Source organism: Ischnura elegans, chromosome 7, assembly GCF_921293095.1.
Source record: "Ischnura elegans chromosome 7, ioIscEleg1.1, whole genome shotgun sequence".
In the NCBI taxonomy this organism is placed as follows: domain Eukaryota; kingdom Metazoa; phylum Arthropoda; class Insecta; order Odonata; family Coenagrionidae; genus Ischnura; species Ischnura elegans.
The window spans coordinates 113,087,132-113,104,481 of NC_060252.1; the positions used below are offsets into that span (position 1 = coordinate 113,087,132).

Here is a 17,350-nt window from a genome sequence, read left to right on the forward strand (position 1 = left end):
AAATCCTCTAACAACAAGGTGATAAACTTAAACTATAAAGAGCAGATCATATGATACATATGAAAGAAGATAAGAATGATTAAATACCTTATTAGAGAAACTTCAATGAAACCAAAAATAAGCCTAATTAACTTAACTCACCTAAAAGCCTGCGTTTAAACGATACACGTACAATTTAAGGCCTATTTGCGTGAATTATTTTTGTGGACCGAAACGGAACATGTACGAATGTTTGAACCTAGCTAAAATAGGTTAAATTTGCCGATCATGCATTTGCACAAGTTGAGTGGTTACACGTGTAACCACTTAACGTGCAACAACGCAACCGTACGGTACATTTCGTGTTCTTTCTCGCGTTCATACAGACTTGTGCGGATTTATGCAGGTGTAAAAAGGCCTTAAGTGGAGTGTCCTTTATACGATTTATCAATTGCACTCATGGCATTGTATGACAGTCTCAAAAGCAGTCCTACACTTGAACCAATCTCGTCAACAACGAGCCTTAAGCATAAATGCAATGCGCGTGTCAACCTGACCTTAAGAAAATTACATAAGTAAAATACAACCGAACATCAATAATTGATTAAACTTCAGTTGAAGATTAGAGGAAGATATCATCATTTAACAGAGAATACAATCTTCATGGGGAAAGCTTGAAGAAAACCTAGGTTGGCCGCCAAATAGCAACAAACGGAATGCTTTAACTAGAAGTTCACGTACCCTAACCTAAGAAGTCATATTCTATCTCAATTTCACGCAATATCAAGTTCAAATAACTAATAATTGATCTAAATAACAAATAAATCAATATAACTTACAAAATTAACATAATTCTTATGTAACGGACGGAATGCTTCGACCGGAAAGTTCACTCACTACATGTCTTATTAATTTCGAATAGCCATTTTCTATCTACCCTTCTCGCTAGCTCAAGCTTAAACCACTAATAATTAAATAATATTATATATAATTAATTATCACAACAACAAAGTTTATAAGATATCTTGGTCTTGCCGCTCAATTTCTTCCCCGATCTGGCCCGTGGCGACTCTGAAACCATTGAGTTACAGCCATTTGCCTCACCGTAATATCCCCCGAATAGTTCTTTAACCATTTGTTTTTAGCATTTACTATCCAGGCTCTCTTAGCGACTTCTTCAATCAACTCCAAATGGTCATATTATTGCCGGCCAGGTCCACAATTGTTATGAACACCATTTTCTTTTGCCTTCCTTCTCGTTCAAATTCGCGCTGAAAACCGGTTCGCTCCAGCCGCCCACCTATTTCTTGGGAGCGTTTGTAGGTTTGTAGCGAGAGAGAAGCGAATATAGTGACGTCATGCGTGACGTACGAGAGCGCCACGGGAGCTTTTGTAGCTTCTACTGGACCACGAAAAGACTCGCTTCCAGTGCTTCGGAGCACTGGGAGCTTGTACTGGACTACGCCCGCTGCTTGGTTTACCGCACTTCATCTGTTTTAGCGGAGGAGGCGGGTTTTAAACAGCGTTTTTCGAGGAACATTTAGACAGACAGCTCATGGAGTTACTAATAGCGTGTAAATTTTAAGTGTTACATACAGTGACACAAAAATCAAATTATAAGTGTTCTGCTTCATCTTTCATACTGACCGCGGTGACCCGTGACTCGCGATGACCGTATTCCAGTGCACGTCTTTTGAAGCTCATCGCTGTCAAGCTGAACAGAAATAACAGTCAGTGGCGTAGCCAGGGGGGGCAGAGGGGGCACGTGCCCCCCCTCCCCCAAAACCAATTAATTTTAGCAGAAAAATATTAACCTGTAAAATAAAATTATCGTATTCCACCAATATGTTATAGCAAAACAGCTCCCAGACGACTCATCGTCATGTGTAATTATAAGTGCCAAAATAGCATAAAATATGATTTGAAGAGATAAAAATGTTTACATTTTCCTAGAAAGATGTTACCCCCTGGGTCGTGTCCCCCTCCCCAAAATCACCACCAATACATCCTCCTGACTGCACCCTTGATTACAGGAAAGTTCGACATTGTTTATAAAAATCCTAATTAGTTCTAGACAGTCATGAGACAGTTAAAATACAGAAAAACATCATTTCATGCTATTTAATACCTGAAAATCCGGACATTATGAATACTGTGTTGGATTCTCCTGAATGGGCTAGCAAAATAAAGCGGATTTTGTTCATAACCGGTTTTTTCACTGCTCATTAGTACTACCAAGGCCCTTAGTACTACCTTCAGTGGCGGATACAGAAAAAACTCAAGGAGCTTAAAGCAGGAGGGGGGTGCAATAGATATCTTTAGCTACCTTTACTTTTATCGTAATAAGAAAATAATCAAGTCACGTGAAAAGTATAAGAAAGTTTTATTTAAACTGATATATAGAGGACAATGCCATCTTATGACATAAAAGAGGTTATAATAGGGTGGTTTCCTTTCATTTTTTTATTGCCTTAATCGAAAGATTATTACTCCTGGAGTACGTATTTCACGCTTTTAGATTTTTAAATGACTATATCTATTTTTCGCGATTAAATGAAAAGTGAAAATTTTCAAGCGCCCGAAAACGCGACGGGTAAATGCCGGGAAAAACTCCGCGTGACGTCGTTCTGCTTCCCGCTGCCGCAAGTGAGGTGACGTTGGGGCGAGGCTCTGAGCGCTGATACGACGCAGGATGCTAGCAGGTAGCAGAGTACCATGCTAGCTGGTAGCGCTTGGCTTAAATAAGGATTATTAATACCTTATCAAACGAAGAAAACTTTCCGACCTTAGCCAGTTTTAATAGGTGATTATTAAGAGATGTTTCCCTGATCTCTGTGCCACATGCATACAATGGTAATCTCAGACGATGTAAAAGTCTTATCTACTCGTATAGCATCTAAGTCCCTGTGACGTCACGTGGAGTGGCATCGCATGGGCGCCAATCTGGCATTTTTCGAATGAGGTTAAACTTGACCATTAACATTCGTATAAACTGGGATTTCTGAAACCGAATAATTTGTATATTATGAATACACTAATGGTGGATAACGAATCGCAATCAATGCCTTTCGTTTTCTTTGATGAAGGAAACTACCCTAACGTGGTTCTGCAATGTTCGGCAATGCTATTGGCCCCGCCACTGGCACTACGCGTCGGAATGAGGGTAGGGTGTTGCTTGTTTTTTTATTTTCTCGGATTTCTGATTTCTACCTCTCAAAATATGCTATGGGTCGTAGGATGGATATCTTTGAAGTTTCATCTCGATTGTTTAACATTTAGAAGTCGCACAAAGAGCACAAATGCATTAGCATTCAATTTCCCCGATTTTTGTAAATAACATCATTTTCTGTGGAAACGCACAATTTAACAGATCTTCAGGAGCAATTTTCGCTCCATTTTTACGTGCGGTCAACAGTTGTTGAGGAATACAACACTTTTCCGCGAGTTACAGCCGCGCGTCACACCCCTATCCGGTAGGGCTTAAAAGTCCTAACAGTGCAACAGGTGCACAGCTCTCGTACACCGTAATCGAGAACTTCTGGGTTCGAAGCCCAGTCAGGCCACATTTTACATTCCGTTCTTGCCTTTTCCACTTGTCCCTCGACGATTGTTTTCATCAGGCCATCATGTCTCAAGATATGGCCTGTAAGGTTGTTCCGTCTATGGCCGTACCCAGTGAGGGGCAGGGGGGGCAGCTAGAAGCAAAAATCGCAAGTCTTTACGCAAAATCAGTGCTGAATTGAAACGAAAGCATTCAACAAATTTTCTTTAAACCCACGAAAGATGATAAGTATTAGTATAAGATATGTAACTAAGATACAACTACTTTTCAAGGAAATAATCTCATAAACTATTGTCACAACTTGGTTTGCCCCCTCCCCCTAGACCGTGGCTTGTCCCCCTTTATGATCCTGGATACGCCCTTGGTTCCGTCTTCTTATTAAGGTTTTCATGATGCGTCTCATCTTTCCTTCTTTTCTTAGGACTTCCTCATTACTAACTCCGTCGATCCATTTGATTTTCATCATTCTTCTGTAGCACCACATTTCAAAGGCCTCAATCCTTGCTTACTCCGTTGCTGTCATTGCCCATGCCTCACTTCCGTAGAAACGCATACTCCAAATTTAGGTTCTAATAAATAGTTTCTTTACTTCCGTGGAATGCTCTCTTCGCTTGGGCTATTCTGCTGATAATTTCTGTCTTGCTCCTCCCGTCATAAGTTATCCTGCTTCCCAAATAACCGAATTCATCCACCTCTATCAGTTTATGCAAACAGAAATTCGCTATGGTCTATAAATTACCAGTTTTCTAAAATCGGCGGGTAAATAAGACCTAGTGAAGCCGAAGTAATAATAAATTTGACCCTCCATTAGGGCTGTTCCGCAGTGGCAGTTGGAAAAAACATAAGCAAGCATTTCCTCCTTTAAAGGCTATTTACACGGCGCACGTAATTGCACAATCTGACGAGTGTACGAAGGCGCAGTCAAAATAACGTCGTACGTAAGGCGCATGGTACTAAGGGTGTGGACTAGGCCGGCCCTTATTTTTCAGAATTGCGAAAAGTTATGTTTTCCTGATCTCAAAATGATCCAAATGAGGTCTTTATTCACGTGTTAAAATTTGGTTACTTTAAAATAACGGCAACCCGTGCCCCAAGGGCCCTAAGTACTAAGGGCCCTCAATTGAGTTTTTGGGGTCAAAAAAGTGCTATTCCTATGTAAAACGTAAGAGTAAAGCCCTTTAGGGCCAATTTTCTGTTTGTTTTGAACTATCTTAAAGCGTTTAGGAGATATCGTCCGTCGTAATGCAATCCCCCCCAGAGCGCCACCCCGCACCGCGGCACCGCTGAGGTACGGACCGCACCACTTACTACAGACTTCCCCTCAACACCCTCCCCTCCCTCGGCAAAGACTTTGCTCCTGATGACAAGATTTACATGCTAGTGGTGCAGTATTGAATAGGTTGTTCCTCTTGTGTCATGGTTAATGTTGTTAAAGCCTATAATGTCAATTTTAACCCTTCAACGCTGTCCTATGTACTGGGTACCGACCCTCTAAACCTTGATTTTTTGCCGCCATACGGCCGCGAACCACTCCAGCAGGCTTTGTTCCAAAGTGCTCTTTATGTACAAAATAGTATGAGCTTGTGATAAAATTGTGTCTATGAATTATAAAGGAATGAAGGGAATGAGCAGGGCTTACAGGGCTCCAACAGTAGAGAGAAATATTCAAGGAAGAAGAAACGAGGTAGTCAGTTCACGGATGTAGATCACTGTGGAGAGATAGTTCTTGTGTATAGTGTGCAAAGGATAGAAGGTGCTAAGTATTTAAGGATATAAGAAAAAAGTAGTTAAATAAATACTTAATCATGAACGTGACGTTCATTTTAAGAATAGACCAACAAGGAAAGGCATGTAATCAAGACTAAATCCAGGCATTGAACTGGTTGGAAAAGAAAGTGAAGAAATACTCGGCTCAAATTTACCTAGAGTGAGATAAGTACTGTGTTATCTCTGTCAGCTAATGGGTTCGAACTTGTAAGACTTAGTGCGAGAAAAACCGTGAGAAATGCGTCTCAACCAAGGTACAAAACTAGAATGCTTGTTATTGCGGTAGATAAGGCGATTGAAAAGTTAGAAAAATGACGTAAAGAATGGATGAACGTACAACGACATAAAGAGAGCGCGAACTACAGTGGAGATGAAGAGAAGAGAATCTTTCGTAACAAAAATTGATGATTTGTTTGAAATTGCACGGAGCGGTACCATTGAATTTTTGACGCACGAGGAGGAAAGTGCAGTTAATCTCTCGCATAAATGTGCTTGGGCTGAAGAAATAAAGTTCTTACGCAAATGAAGAGGAGAACGAAATGCAGTCATTGGTGGAATAGATTTCAATATATTCAAGAAGAAAGGAAAAGGTGTGGTTCTCCGCTCCTAACAGTGTCAGAAGAATTAGAAATACAATGAAAATGTATTTTATTTTGGTTAATGTACCGAAATTCTTGGAACGAGTGAAAATAAATTGATCTCATGGATTGGAAGTATTGTTATGGCAATTAGATTCTTTCTAAGGTAAGCACATTTCTTCAGAGGCTAGATCTTGCCAGTGAGAGCAAAGTCTTTGCCGAGGGAGGGGAGGGGGTTGAGGGGAAGTCTGTAGTAAGTGGTGCGGTCCGTACCTCAGCGGTGCCGCGGTGCGGGGTGGCGCCCTGGGGGGGATTGCATTACGACGGACGATATCTCCTAAACGCTTTAAGATAGTTCAAAACAAACAGAAAATTGGCCCTAAAGGGCTTTACTTTTACGTTTTACATAGGAATAGCACTTTTTTGACCCCAAAAACTCAATTGAGGGCCCTTAGTACTTAGGGCCCTTGTGGCACGGGTTGCCGTTATTTTAAAGTAACCAAATTTTAACACGTGAATAAAGACCTCATTTGGATCATTTTGAGATCAGGAAAACATAACTTTTCGCAATTCTGAAAAATAAGGGCCGGCCTATTGTGGACGGCAGGCAACGAAATAGTGCAGCGATAGAAATTTCCCAGTTGAACAAAGGAAGTAAACACTATCAGTTACTGGTCATGACCAGTAACTGATGTAACCAGTAACACAGTTACATGTCATGCTTTCATTTGTTATTAATATAAGAAAAAGGAAAAAACTATCTCATTCGAATAATTTTTACGCTATTTTTTTGCCATTTTCTTAATTATGTAATTAGTATTTTCACTCATTTGAATACTCATTTATCATTACACAAGGAGAATCAAATTCCCATAGATCTAAAGGATGGTGTACGAGGTTTGCTTGGTGAAGAACAAGTATCGAAAATTTGCAGAATTCCTCCGTCAAATAGCACAATATCACGAAGAGTTCAGGTTATGCCTGATGAACTTGAAATAACAATAATTTATAAATTATTTATAAATCTACAATAATTTATAAATTATATACAGAATGAAAAACAGGAAATTTTTCGCAATTCAAGTTGATGAAAGTAAAAATGTCGCTAATGTTGCTGTTTTGCTTGCAAGATATTTGATTAACAACGAAGTTGAAGAAAATATTTTACTTAGTCACTATTTGTCAGGACGCAACAGAGGAGAGGATATATTTTATACAATTTATGATTCTAGAACGTACCAAGGATCATAACTAGGGGGAGGCAAGCCATGGTCTAGGGGGGGGCAAGCCATTATCGTGAGATTATTTCCTTGAAAAAATAGTTTTATTTTAGTTACATATCTTATACTAATACATATAATTTTCGTGGGTTTAAAGAAAATTTGTTGAATACTTTTGCTTCAATTCAGCACTGATTTTGCTTAAAAACTTGCAATTTTTGCTTCTGGGGGGGGGGGGGCAGCCGCCCCCCTGCCCCTCGCTGGGTACGCCCATGTGATGATTATTTTAAAGACAAAGGAAAAAAATGTTGCTAATTTTTGACTATTATTATCTACACATGGCCCGAATAAAGTTTACTTCTCCTGAATTAACGTTTTTCTGTTTCAATTTACTATATCTGCAATAGCAGTTGGCTTGAAATTTTTACCCATTCACAAATGATTTTTTTCAATAGGAACATATCACATGTTAAGTTCTTTAGAAGACACTTTATATTCAGATTGCTTTTCTGTTAATTTTAAGTTACAATGAACAAAGGTTATTATTATTATATTGTACAAGTTACAAGTTGGCTATTTGCCAGGTGGTAACAGTTTATGCAAAATAAAAAGAAAACTAAAATATTGCAAACGAGAAATACATTACCAAAATGAAACTAGAAAGTGAATATTTAAAATTCAGTGATATTAATTTTCAAATATTAATCCTCTACACCTCTTCTTGAAAATCCTTACGTTGCTAGGGTAGTGCTTAAACAGTTCTGCAGGTAGTCCATTCCGTAATCGTCCTGTTGAGGTACGAGAATTTCTTTACGTTAGTCCTTTGCGGCCGGCATTTCATCTTGTATTGGTGATCATGCCTACCAATATAGCTGGGGTATTCAATCTTCCTCCGTAGTTCCCCCATGCCATTTCCCCCTTAAGTGTGCGGAAGAGTGCGCAAAGCCTATTTATTTTTCTTCTCCGTTCTAGTGTGTCCCATCCCAGTACTTTCAGCATTTTACCGACACTTTCGGTCTTTTTGCGTTTCCCCATGACGTACCTTGCTGCCTTTCTTTGCACCTTCTCGATGGACTCAGTTTGTCCCTTTTCATACGGGTCCCACACTAGTGACGCGTACTCTAAAATCGGCCAGATTAGTGTCTCACACGCCTTCTCCTTTGTAGTTCGACCACATTCCTTAAGATTCCTCATCACTCAATGTAACATTTTAAACGCCTTTTTTGTTAATTGTTCGACATTTGCCTCCCACCCTAAATCTTTCATTAAATACACCCTTTAGTATTTACATCGGTCACTTTTTGGAATAACCGTCCCTGAATATAAATATTCTCTCCTAGTTCCATTTACTTTCCTACTAAAAGTTATAAAATAATAGATTGGGAGCCTCTGTTCTATCTGATTGTGAAAAGAACCCGATAATTTCCCCTTCACATACGATCAGGGGCTCAGCTAGAAATTAAGGCTGGGGGGGGGGGGTTTTAGGCGCAACCAATACTTACGGGTGTGGGTGTATCGCATACCCACCAGGGTAAGGAGGAGTTATGGGGGCCCTCCTCCGGAAAAAAATTGAAGAATAATGGTTCAAAATGGCGAGTTTTACGGCTTTCTGAGGGATATTTGATAAATTCTAGCACTATTCTATGAGTAACACCATAGAGTAAGTATATACTTACTCTATGGTAACACTGATCCAAATAAGTAAAATGGATTAAACTTAAAAATTTCTCTGAGCTCTGAGTTGTCAATTCTATGGAGACGGCATTCATGATGGAAATGCCAGCAATTTTATAAGATCACGATCTCGAACACTTCCTAAGTTACAGACTACTGAGGATGATAGCTTGATTTTCACATTACTACATGCTAATCCTTCAAATTCCAAACAAAAAACCCGCCGCGCCGTCTGAAAAACCTAGTCGGATTTTGAATTTTCTGTGGTTAAATATTGGTTAACACGTGTGTCTATCGAAATCAACTGGAAATTTTACACTAAAAGGCATAGGTAGCAATTGACAGAATATTTATTAGAACAATCTGGTTAACCCATTTATGCCTAGTGTTCCATTTTTGGAACACCTGACGCGACTTTCTAATTTAATGAATACGACTTATTATACACTAATATACCACGGATTTTCTTTCTGTGCCTCTTTATAAAGATATATATTATTATGGGGCGCATAGATTTAGTCAGTTTTGCCCATCCATAGCGGCCAGTGTGTTTAAAAATATCGTTTTTTTTTCAAGGCGGTTTTTCTGAGACCATCTCTAATGTTATATTAATAACTATTTTTCATTACGCCAAAATGTTGTAAATTTTTTCCTGCATGTTCAGTAATAGTTAACCTATAGTGCTTAATGAGGAAAATTGTGAAACAACGTATTTTGTTTTAGTTATAAGCTTTTATTTAGCAGTGTTCCATTTTTGGAGCAATGGGCAAATCCACTACTGATACGCGTGTATTCATTTATCTACAATGTGTAAAAATCAGGGTAAAATTCTCATTTTCAAACCTTCGGCATAAATGGGTTAATAGCCTCTTTCGTCTTTGTAAATCGGTTGGATCTTCATCAGAAACCATGGAAGACCACAAAAAACCACGCCCAAAACTGTTTCAAAGCAGCAATATCGCTCAATTCTTTGTGGACCTTTATATCATCCCATACATATTTATCCATTTCTAATACAGTGGCGGACACATATGGGGGGGGGGGGGGCATGTCCCCCTTAAGGAACATCCCGCATTTGCCGAACACAATTCGACCACATTCCTTAAGATTCCTCATCACTCAATGTAACATTTTAAACGCCTTTTTTGTTAATTGTTCGACATTTGCCTCCCACCCTAAATCTTTCATTAAATACACCCTTTAGTATTTACATCGGTCACTTTTTGGAATAACCGTCCCTGAATATAAATATTCTCTCCTAGTTCCATTTACTTTCCTACTAAAAGTTATAAAATAATAGATTGGGAGCCTCTGTTCTATCTGATTGTGAAAAGAACCCGATAATTTCCCCTTCACATACGATCAGGGGCTCAGCTAGAAATTAAGGCTGGGGGGGGGGGGGGGTTTAGGCGCAACCAATACTTACGGGTGTGGGTGTATCGCATACCCACCAGGGTAAGGAGGAGTTATGGGGGCCCTCCTCCGGAAAAAAATTGAAGAATAATGGTTCAAAATGGCGAGTTTTACGGCTTTCTGAGGGATATTTGATAAATTCTAGCACTATTCTATGAGTAACACCATAGAGTAAGTATATACTTACTCTATGGTAACACTGATCCAAATAAGTAAAATGGATTAAACTTAAAAATTTCTCTGAGCTCTGAGTTGTCAATTCTATGGAGACGGCATTCATGATGGAAATGCCAGCAATTTTATAAGATCACGATCTCGAACACTTCCTAAGTTACAGACTACTGAGGATGATAGCTTGATTTTCACATTACTACATGCTAATCCTTCAAATTCCAAACAAAAAACCCGCCGCGCCGTCTGAAAAACCTAGTCGGATTTTGAATTTTCTGTGGTTAAATATTGGTTAACACGTGTGTCTATCGAAATCAACTGGAAATTTTACACTAAAAGGCATAGGTAGCAATTGACAGAATATTTATTAGAACAATCTGGTTAACCCATTTATGCCTAGTGTTCCATTTTTGGAACACCTGACGCGACTTTCTAATTTAATGAATACGACTTATTATACACTAATATACCACGGATTTTCTTTCTGTGCCTCTTTATAAAGATATATATTATTATGGGGCGCAAAGATTTAGTCAGTTTTGCCCATCCATAGCGGCCAGTGTGTTTAAAAATATCGTTTTTTTTTCAAGGCGGTTTTTCTGAGACCATCTCTAATGTTATATTAATAACTATTTTTCATTACGCCAAAATGTTGTAAATTTTTTCCTGCATGTTCAGTAATAGTTAACCTATAGTGCTTAATGAGGAAAATTGTGAAACAACGTATTTTGTTTTAGTTATAAGCTTTTATTTAGCAGTGTTCCATTTTTGGAGCAATGGGCAAATCCACTACTGATACGCGTGTATTCATTTATCTACAATGTGTAAAAATCAGGGTAAAATTCTCATTTTCAAACCTTCGGCATAAATGGGTTAATAGCCTCTTTCGTCTTTGTAAATCGGTTGGATCTTCATCAGAAACCATGGAAGACCACAAAAAACCACGCCCAAAACTGTTTCAAAGCAGCAATATCGCTCAATTCTTTGTGGACCTTTATATCATCCCATACATATTTATCCATTTCTAATACAGTGGCGGACACATATGGGGGGGGGGGGGGCATGTCCCCCTTAAGGAACATCCCGCATTTGCCGAACACAATTGTAACTTTTTTATAGCATAAGATGGCATTGTTTTGTATATGTAAATAAGTAGTTTAAATAAAACATTCTTAAACTTTGCATGTGACTTGATTATTTTTTACTACGGTAAAAGTAACGGTGGCTGAAAATATCTTTTGAGCCCCCATCACCCTTGAGTTTTTTTCTGTATCCGTTACTGTTCTAATCCGAGATCCATTCATACCAAGGGTAAAAAACAAAACGAGACCATATGAAAAAATAACATAGTATATTTATTCACCACATCACATTAACTACCTTATAATCCGATTAAAGGCTACACTACAATGCGTTACAATTTGCTTTTTAGTTCCTTTGAGTGAATTCATTTCACTGAAATGATGCATTTCACAGTTTTTCACACATATATATACATTGTTCGGAGTAATATTTCCACTGTTTAACATAGACTCACTTCAAAGAAGCAGGTGACACACCTCAAGAACACTCGGCCGTCCAGACGGAATTCCTTTATCATTGGGCTACCCTCAACAGCTGCAATGTTCCCGATTCAACAAGGAGCTTTTTATGCTATCAGCTGGAAATATTCCTCGAAAGTCACATTCACATAAAAGTTTTGTAATGACAAATGTTAAGGTGCACTCAAACCCCTTCCTCACCCCGAATTTGCATTGCGAAACAAACCATTCAAGAGCTGCTCGTTTCGCCCTGAAGGCACCTTTCCGTTCGGAGAGTGGAGCGCAGGAGGGGTGAGGGGCTTTCATTTTCATCGAGTGCAACCAACGCATAGGGAACACACAAGGTGAGGCTTGTTCACTTGGCCGCGCGTTCACTGTCTGCTTCTGCCGTCGTTCGTGGGATCAGGCGAAGGCGAATGCCCTTCTTGGGAACCAGCACCGTGTTTGGCACCACGACGAGGTCGTCCTGGCTGTGCAGCGACTCGATGCGATATCTCCTCAAGATCGAAGACAGAGCAGTTTTCTCGGCGAGGACTGCGAATTTTTGGCCTGCGGAGACGGGGGAAAAAAACAATCATGAGTGGTTTACCTCGCCCTTCCCCACCGTCGTCCCAACTAGACACGAGACATTTGCTTCCGAGGGCAATTTGATGGTGAGATGTGGTACGGGTTGCCCTCACCGGATGTTATTCCGTTAATATCCACTCATCGGAAAATCATAATTTCATTAATTAAGCTCTGTATTTCGTTTGCATGACGCTGGACTTTATAGTATTCGCCGGTATTTCCCAAAATGGGCGTAGTTACCATGGTTTGGTCTCCGTTGGTGTTTGCAGGGGCGCAGCTAGGAATTAAGGCTGGGGGGGGGGGGGGGATTTAGGTGCAACTAATACTGGGTTGTGTAGGGGTATGGAATACACAACAGGATAAGCGGCAGGTGCGAGATTAATAAATTGCGGAATTTTAAGATAAATGGTTGAAAATGTTGAATTTTACGGCTTTCCGAGTGATATCCTATTAATCCTCATACAATTCTATTAGTAATACCAATCCAATTAAGTAAAATGGATTAAAATTAAAAATTTCTCTGAGCTCTGGGGGGGGGAGGGTTTATCCCCCAAATCCGTGGGTGTTTGATTCCCGGAATAGGACTGCTTTGTCGAAAAAAAACATTAACTTATGGCCACTGGTGATAGTAGTTCATTTTCCAACTAATCAATTAATGAATAATTTAAATGTCATGAAATAATGAGGAAAATACAATCGAAACGATGTGAGTCTTTAAATAGTTGGGATGAGTGAGCGTCTGTTCGCCTTTCGAGGGCGCAGTCTGTCAGGGGGATGCATAGGAACAGTCGCCTCAAAGGGATAGGTGGGGGGGGGAAGTCCCCCCTTATTCCCCCCCCCCCCCACCTCAGGCTCTTGTGGGATCCGAGTCTCCGAAATTTTAGATTCGCATTTTTTCACAATAGGAGCATTAAATTATTAATTAATAGTTTTAATAACACAATCGGAAAATTAGCTAATACCACCAGTGGCATTGGGGTGCATTTTTTCGAAAAAATCAGACTGATTTAGGAAAACAAACGTAATCGGAGAGCAATACATCATCATGAAGGTGGGTTGTATCGCGAGTATGACCCCCGACACCTAAGCAAGTTTGATAAATTCACAGCAGTCTCCTTTTATTCATTTCTATAGATTGTACCCACTGACCACTTCATAAGGAGCTCGTATTGCCACCCATCCAACTTTCAACAATTCCGGCATGCAATGAGGTATTTTTTTTGCTTTTCGAGATAAATCAAAAATGGTGAATTTTGCTTCATTTGGGCAACAATTAGCAGAAGTCATTAAGCATGTCACAATGATCGATCGGGAATTTAGATATAAGCGTTAAAATTTCTTCTTTTTGCTTTCAGAGAAGTAAAATTTTTAAATCTTCACGATAAGAAGACAAAATTTTCTTACAGAGGAGCAGAACCTCACGCTTTCGCTCATGATTCTATGATCCTCCATACATATGTGATCCTTTTCGAATGCCCGTCACGCGCTGAGGAGTTTCACGTTCAAGAGGTGAATATTTCCCGCTCATGTTCCACGCACGAGTAAGGATTTGTGGTTGGATATGTTCTCGTTGGCTTACCGATGCAGTTCCTGGGTCCGGCGCTGAACGGGATGTACGAATAGGGGTGCCTGTTCTTGACCCTCTCGGGCAGGAAGTTGTCCGGGTTGAAAGTCTCCGGGTCGGGGAACTGGTCTGGATTCCGGTGAAGGACGTACGGCAGGATGAGGACGTCCGCTCCGGCCGGAAGAGTGTGCTTCCCTGTTTGACAATACAACGTCAAACGCCCCCATGACAAGATTTATACGTCACCAATGGCATCAGTAATTTACTTCAAAGCATGCAATCAGCCCTTTCCTCTCCCATAATTAGTGATGACCAAGTGAAAGTAACATGTAAATTTCAAGTTTTGTTTTTGCAGGGGGATTTCAGGTAGGGGTTAGTCGTACGGTAGTTTGAGAGTGTAATCTGCTATAAAGGTATGGCTATATGGTTCTCCAAAGTATTAGATTAATCTTTTGTGCTGTGCGAAACCTCCATATAGTCAAACACTTTCTGCTAGCTACATGGCTTAATATTCTTCACAACCACTGCTAATTGGGTGGTTCCTTGTTATTTTTTTACTGCCAAAATTGAAAGATTATTACACCCAGAGTATATATTTCACGCTTTTAGATTTTTAAATGATGATATCTATTTTTCGCGATTAAATGAAAAGTAAAAAATTTCAAGCGCGCGGAAACGCGACTGCTAAGGATGAGTGCTGGGAAAAGCCCGTGTGACGTCATTCTGGTTCCGGCTTCCGCCGTGTGAGGCCACCTTGGTGTGAGGCTATCAGCACCGATAGGATGCAGGCTGCCAGCAGCTAGCAGAGTACCCTGTTAGCAGGTAGCGCTTGGCTTAAATAAGCATTATTAATACCCTATCAAACGAAGGAAACTTTCCGACCTTAGCCAGTTTTAATAGGTGATTATTAAGAGATGTTTCCCTGATCTCTGTGCCACATGGATACAATGGTAATCTCAGACGATGTAAAAGTCTTATCTACTCGTATAGCATCTAAGTCCCTGTGACGTCACGTGGAGTGGCATCGCATGGGCGCCAATCTGGCATTTTTCGAATGAGGTTAAACTTGACCATTAACATTCGTATAAACTGGGATTTCTGAAACCGAATAATTTGTATATTATGAATACACTAATGGTGGGCTACGAATCGCAACAACGCCTTTCGTTTTCTTTGATGAAAGAAACTACCCTTCTTAAATCTGGTCGCAATAATTTGATGAGAGCATTGTAAATAGGACTGACAAGTGTAGTTTTGTGAGTAAGGCACATGCCAAATGTCGGTGGCTCGCTCGTAAATTGAGCGTAATTCCTCGCCGAAACCTCCACTACACACAATGGCCATTAACTCTTTTCGGTCGCGTTTCTTTCCTGCTGGAGTGGTCACGTACGAACCTATGGTCTCGTCGTGGGTGAGGGTGCGCGCGATGACCGGTACAGAGGGGTAGAGCCTCAGCGCCTCCTTGATGCACTGCTCCAGGTATCGCATGTCCCGCAGGTCAGCAGTGGTGGGGTCGCGGTCGGACGAGCCGAAAATGCTCTCCAGCTCCTCGTAAGCGCGGTCCTGAAACGAGCAAAGATGGATGCCAACAATGCAATCGAAGAAAGCGCACTCACAATCAGCGAGGACGAGTGGACGCACGTACCTGGATTTTGGGATGATTACCCAATAGAAATAAGCAGTAGTTAATGGCTAGCTGGGTCGTGTTCTGCCCCTGTAGCGGAAATCGGAATGGAAAACGTGATCAACTGAAGGATGCACAGGAGGAAGAATTTATTGAAACCACATATTAAACAGTTTTAACTATAAAATATAATTGTAAAAAACCTAGGTGTTTACATCACAGTCAATACAAATATACTTACGGCGAACATAAATGTATTGACTTCTTCACGAATGTCCTTGTCAGTCAAAAGTCGTCCATTTTCTGAATATTCTATAAGCAGATCCATAAAGATAGCCTTCTTCTTTTTAGCTGAAAGATGAAAACAATAAAAAAGTGAGCTACTTCTATTTTAGGAGAACACCCGATTTTGAGACGAAATGTTTTCGTCCCCTCCAACAAACCCTCTTTCAACACTTGGAATTCCCAGGGCTTCTTCATGAAGAACGGACGCATGCAACACTTTATGCCCAATTCTTTGAGCTCCAAAAATGAAACTACGCTTGATCTTCGTCTTCAGTACAGATGACTACAGATGGGCGTGCCCAGCGGGGGGAGGGGGGGCAGGTGCACCCCAAAAGAATCATAAGTATATTTAGTTTAAAACGAAACTTTTTAACAAATTTTCTTCAAATCCAAGAAAAGTGCAGATATTAGTATAAGGGCATTTCCATGATAATGTCAACTTTTTCTCTCGAATTAAAATTGAGGCTTGAAGTATTTTATCTTGATGAATTAAAATCTAAGTGATTGAATTTAATGAAATCAGTATTTGAAACATTATTAAAAGCCTTATTAAAAGCTTTCATATAACACTACGATTCACATGGTTTTGAAGATGTTTGAAATCATTACACTTAGGAGGTTGACGTGGTAGTAATTCCGTCACAGTTAATTATGGACGTACATATTTAGAAGGTACTTCGATAATTAATTTTGTTTCTGTGTATGATTCTCACCTTCATTAATGTTTTTTATCATGTGCAGTAAAAAGTTTTGAAATTATTAGTATTTTACGATTTAATCGAAATATCCTATTGCATAGTGTTCTCTAAAGGTAATTCCGTCACCAATGGAATTGCCCATAAATCATGTAATTAAAATGGAAATATTTTTTCCAAGCAAATAATTTTAAAAGAATAATTAAGCGCTTTCATGGTTTCTTGAAATTTTGGCTTCATAACCTTTTCTGTGTTACAACTTGCACGACCGTGGCTTGCCTCATACCCTCTACTTTATATCACTAGTGACTAAACATGGAGGAATGCGGCGATTGTAGGCGAACACGAGTTCTGAACCGCAGACATTCGACGCTCCACTCCAACCATTACTTCGCTTCGAAGTCCTCGCGACAGTTGGCGTCGACGCGTGGAGTGGGAATGCGGAGAGCGGCCATTTCCGAGTCGCAATCAATCTCCTCGTCGCGAGAGCAGAGCCGACCTCATAGCGCCGAAATCTGTGAGAAATGTCGACGCTGACCCACTCGCCAAGGCGACGCACTGCATTAGAACAGTCCGTGGAATTCAAAATTTAATGAAGAAGAGAAATTTGAATGCTGCCGCCTATCTGTGACGACCAGTTTTTGGAGAATGCAACACCTTCGGCCTTGTTTCTTTCCGCGCTTTTTGGGAACGAATTGCAAGCATAGATA

The 17,350-nt window shown here is 40.1% G+C and overlaps 1 protein-coding gene across 2 annotated transcripts in view; it reads right to left on the minus strand.

Annotated features, from left to right (window-relative positions):
* Positions 1–11,698: 11,698 nt before the first annotated feature.
* The window catches only part of LOC124162377 (cytochrome P450 4C1-like), a 41,368-nt gene continuing 35,716 nt past the window's right edge, over positions 11,699–17,350 (minus strand). For both annotated transcript variants that reach the window (XM_046538893.1, XM_046538892.1), the window contains 5 exons: positions 15,902–16,011; positions 15,682–15,750; positions 15,431–15,599; positions 14,052–14,231; positions 11,699–12,454 (listed from right to left, as the gene is read on the minus strand). In XM_046538893.1, the coding sequence (XP_046394849.1) occupies positions 12,261–12,454; positions 14,052–14,231; positions 15,431–15,599; positions 15,682–15,750; positions 15,902–16,011 (722 nt within the window). In that variant the 3' untranslated portion in view covers positions 11,699–12,260. The remainder of the gene's footprint in view (positions 12,455–14,051; positions 14,232–15,430; positions 15,600–15,681; positions 15,751–15,901; positions 16,012–17,350) is intronic.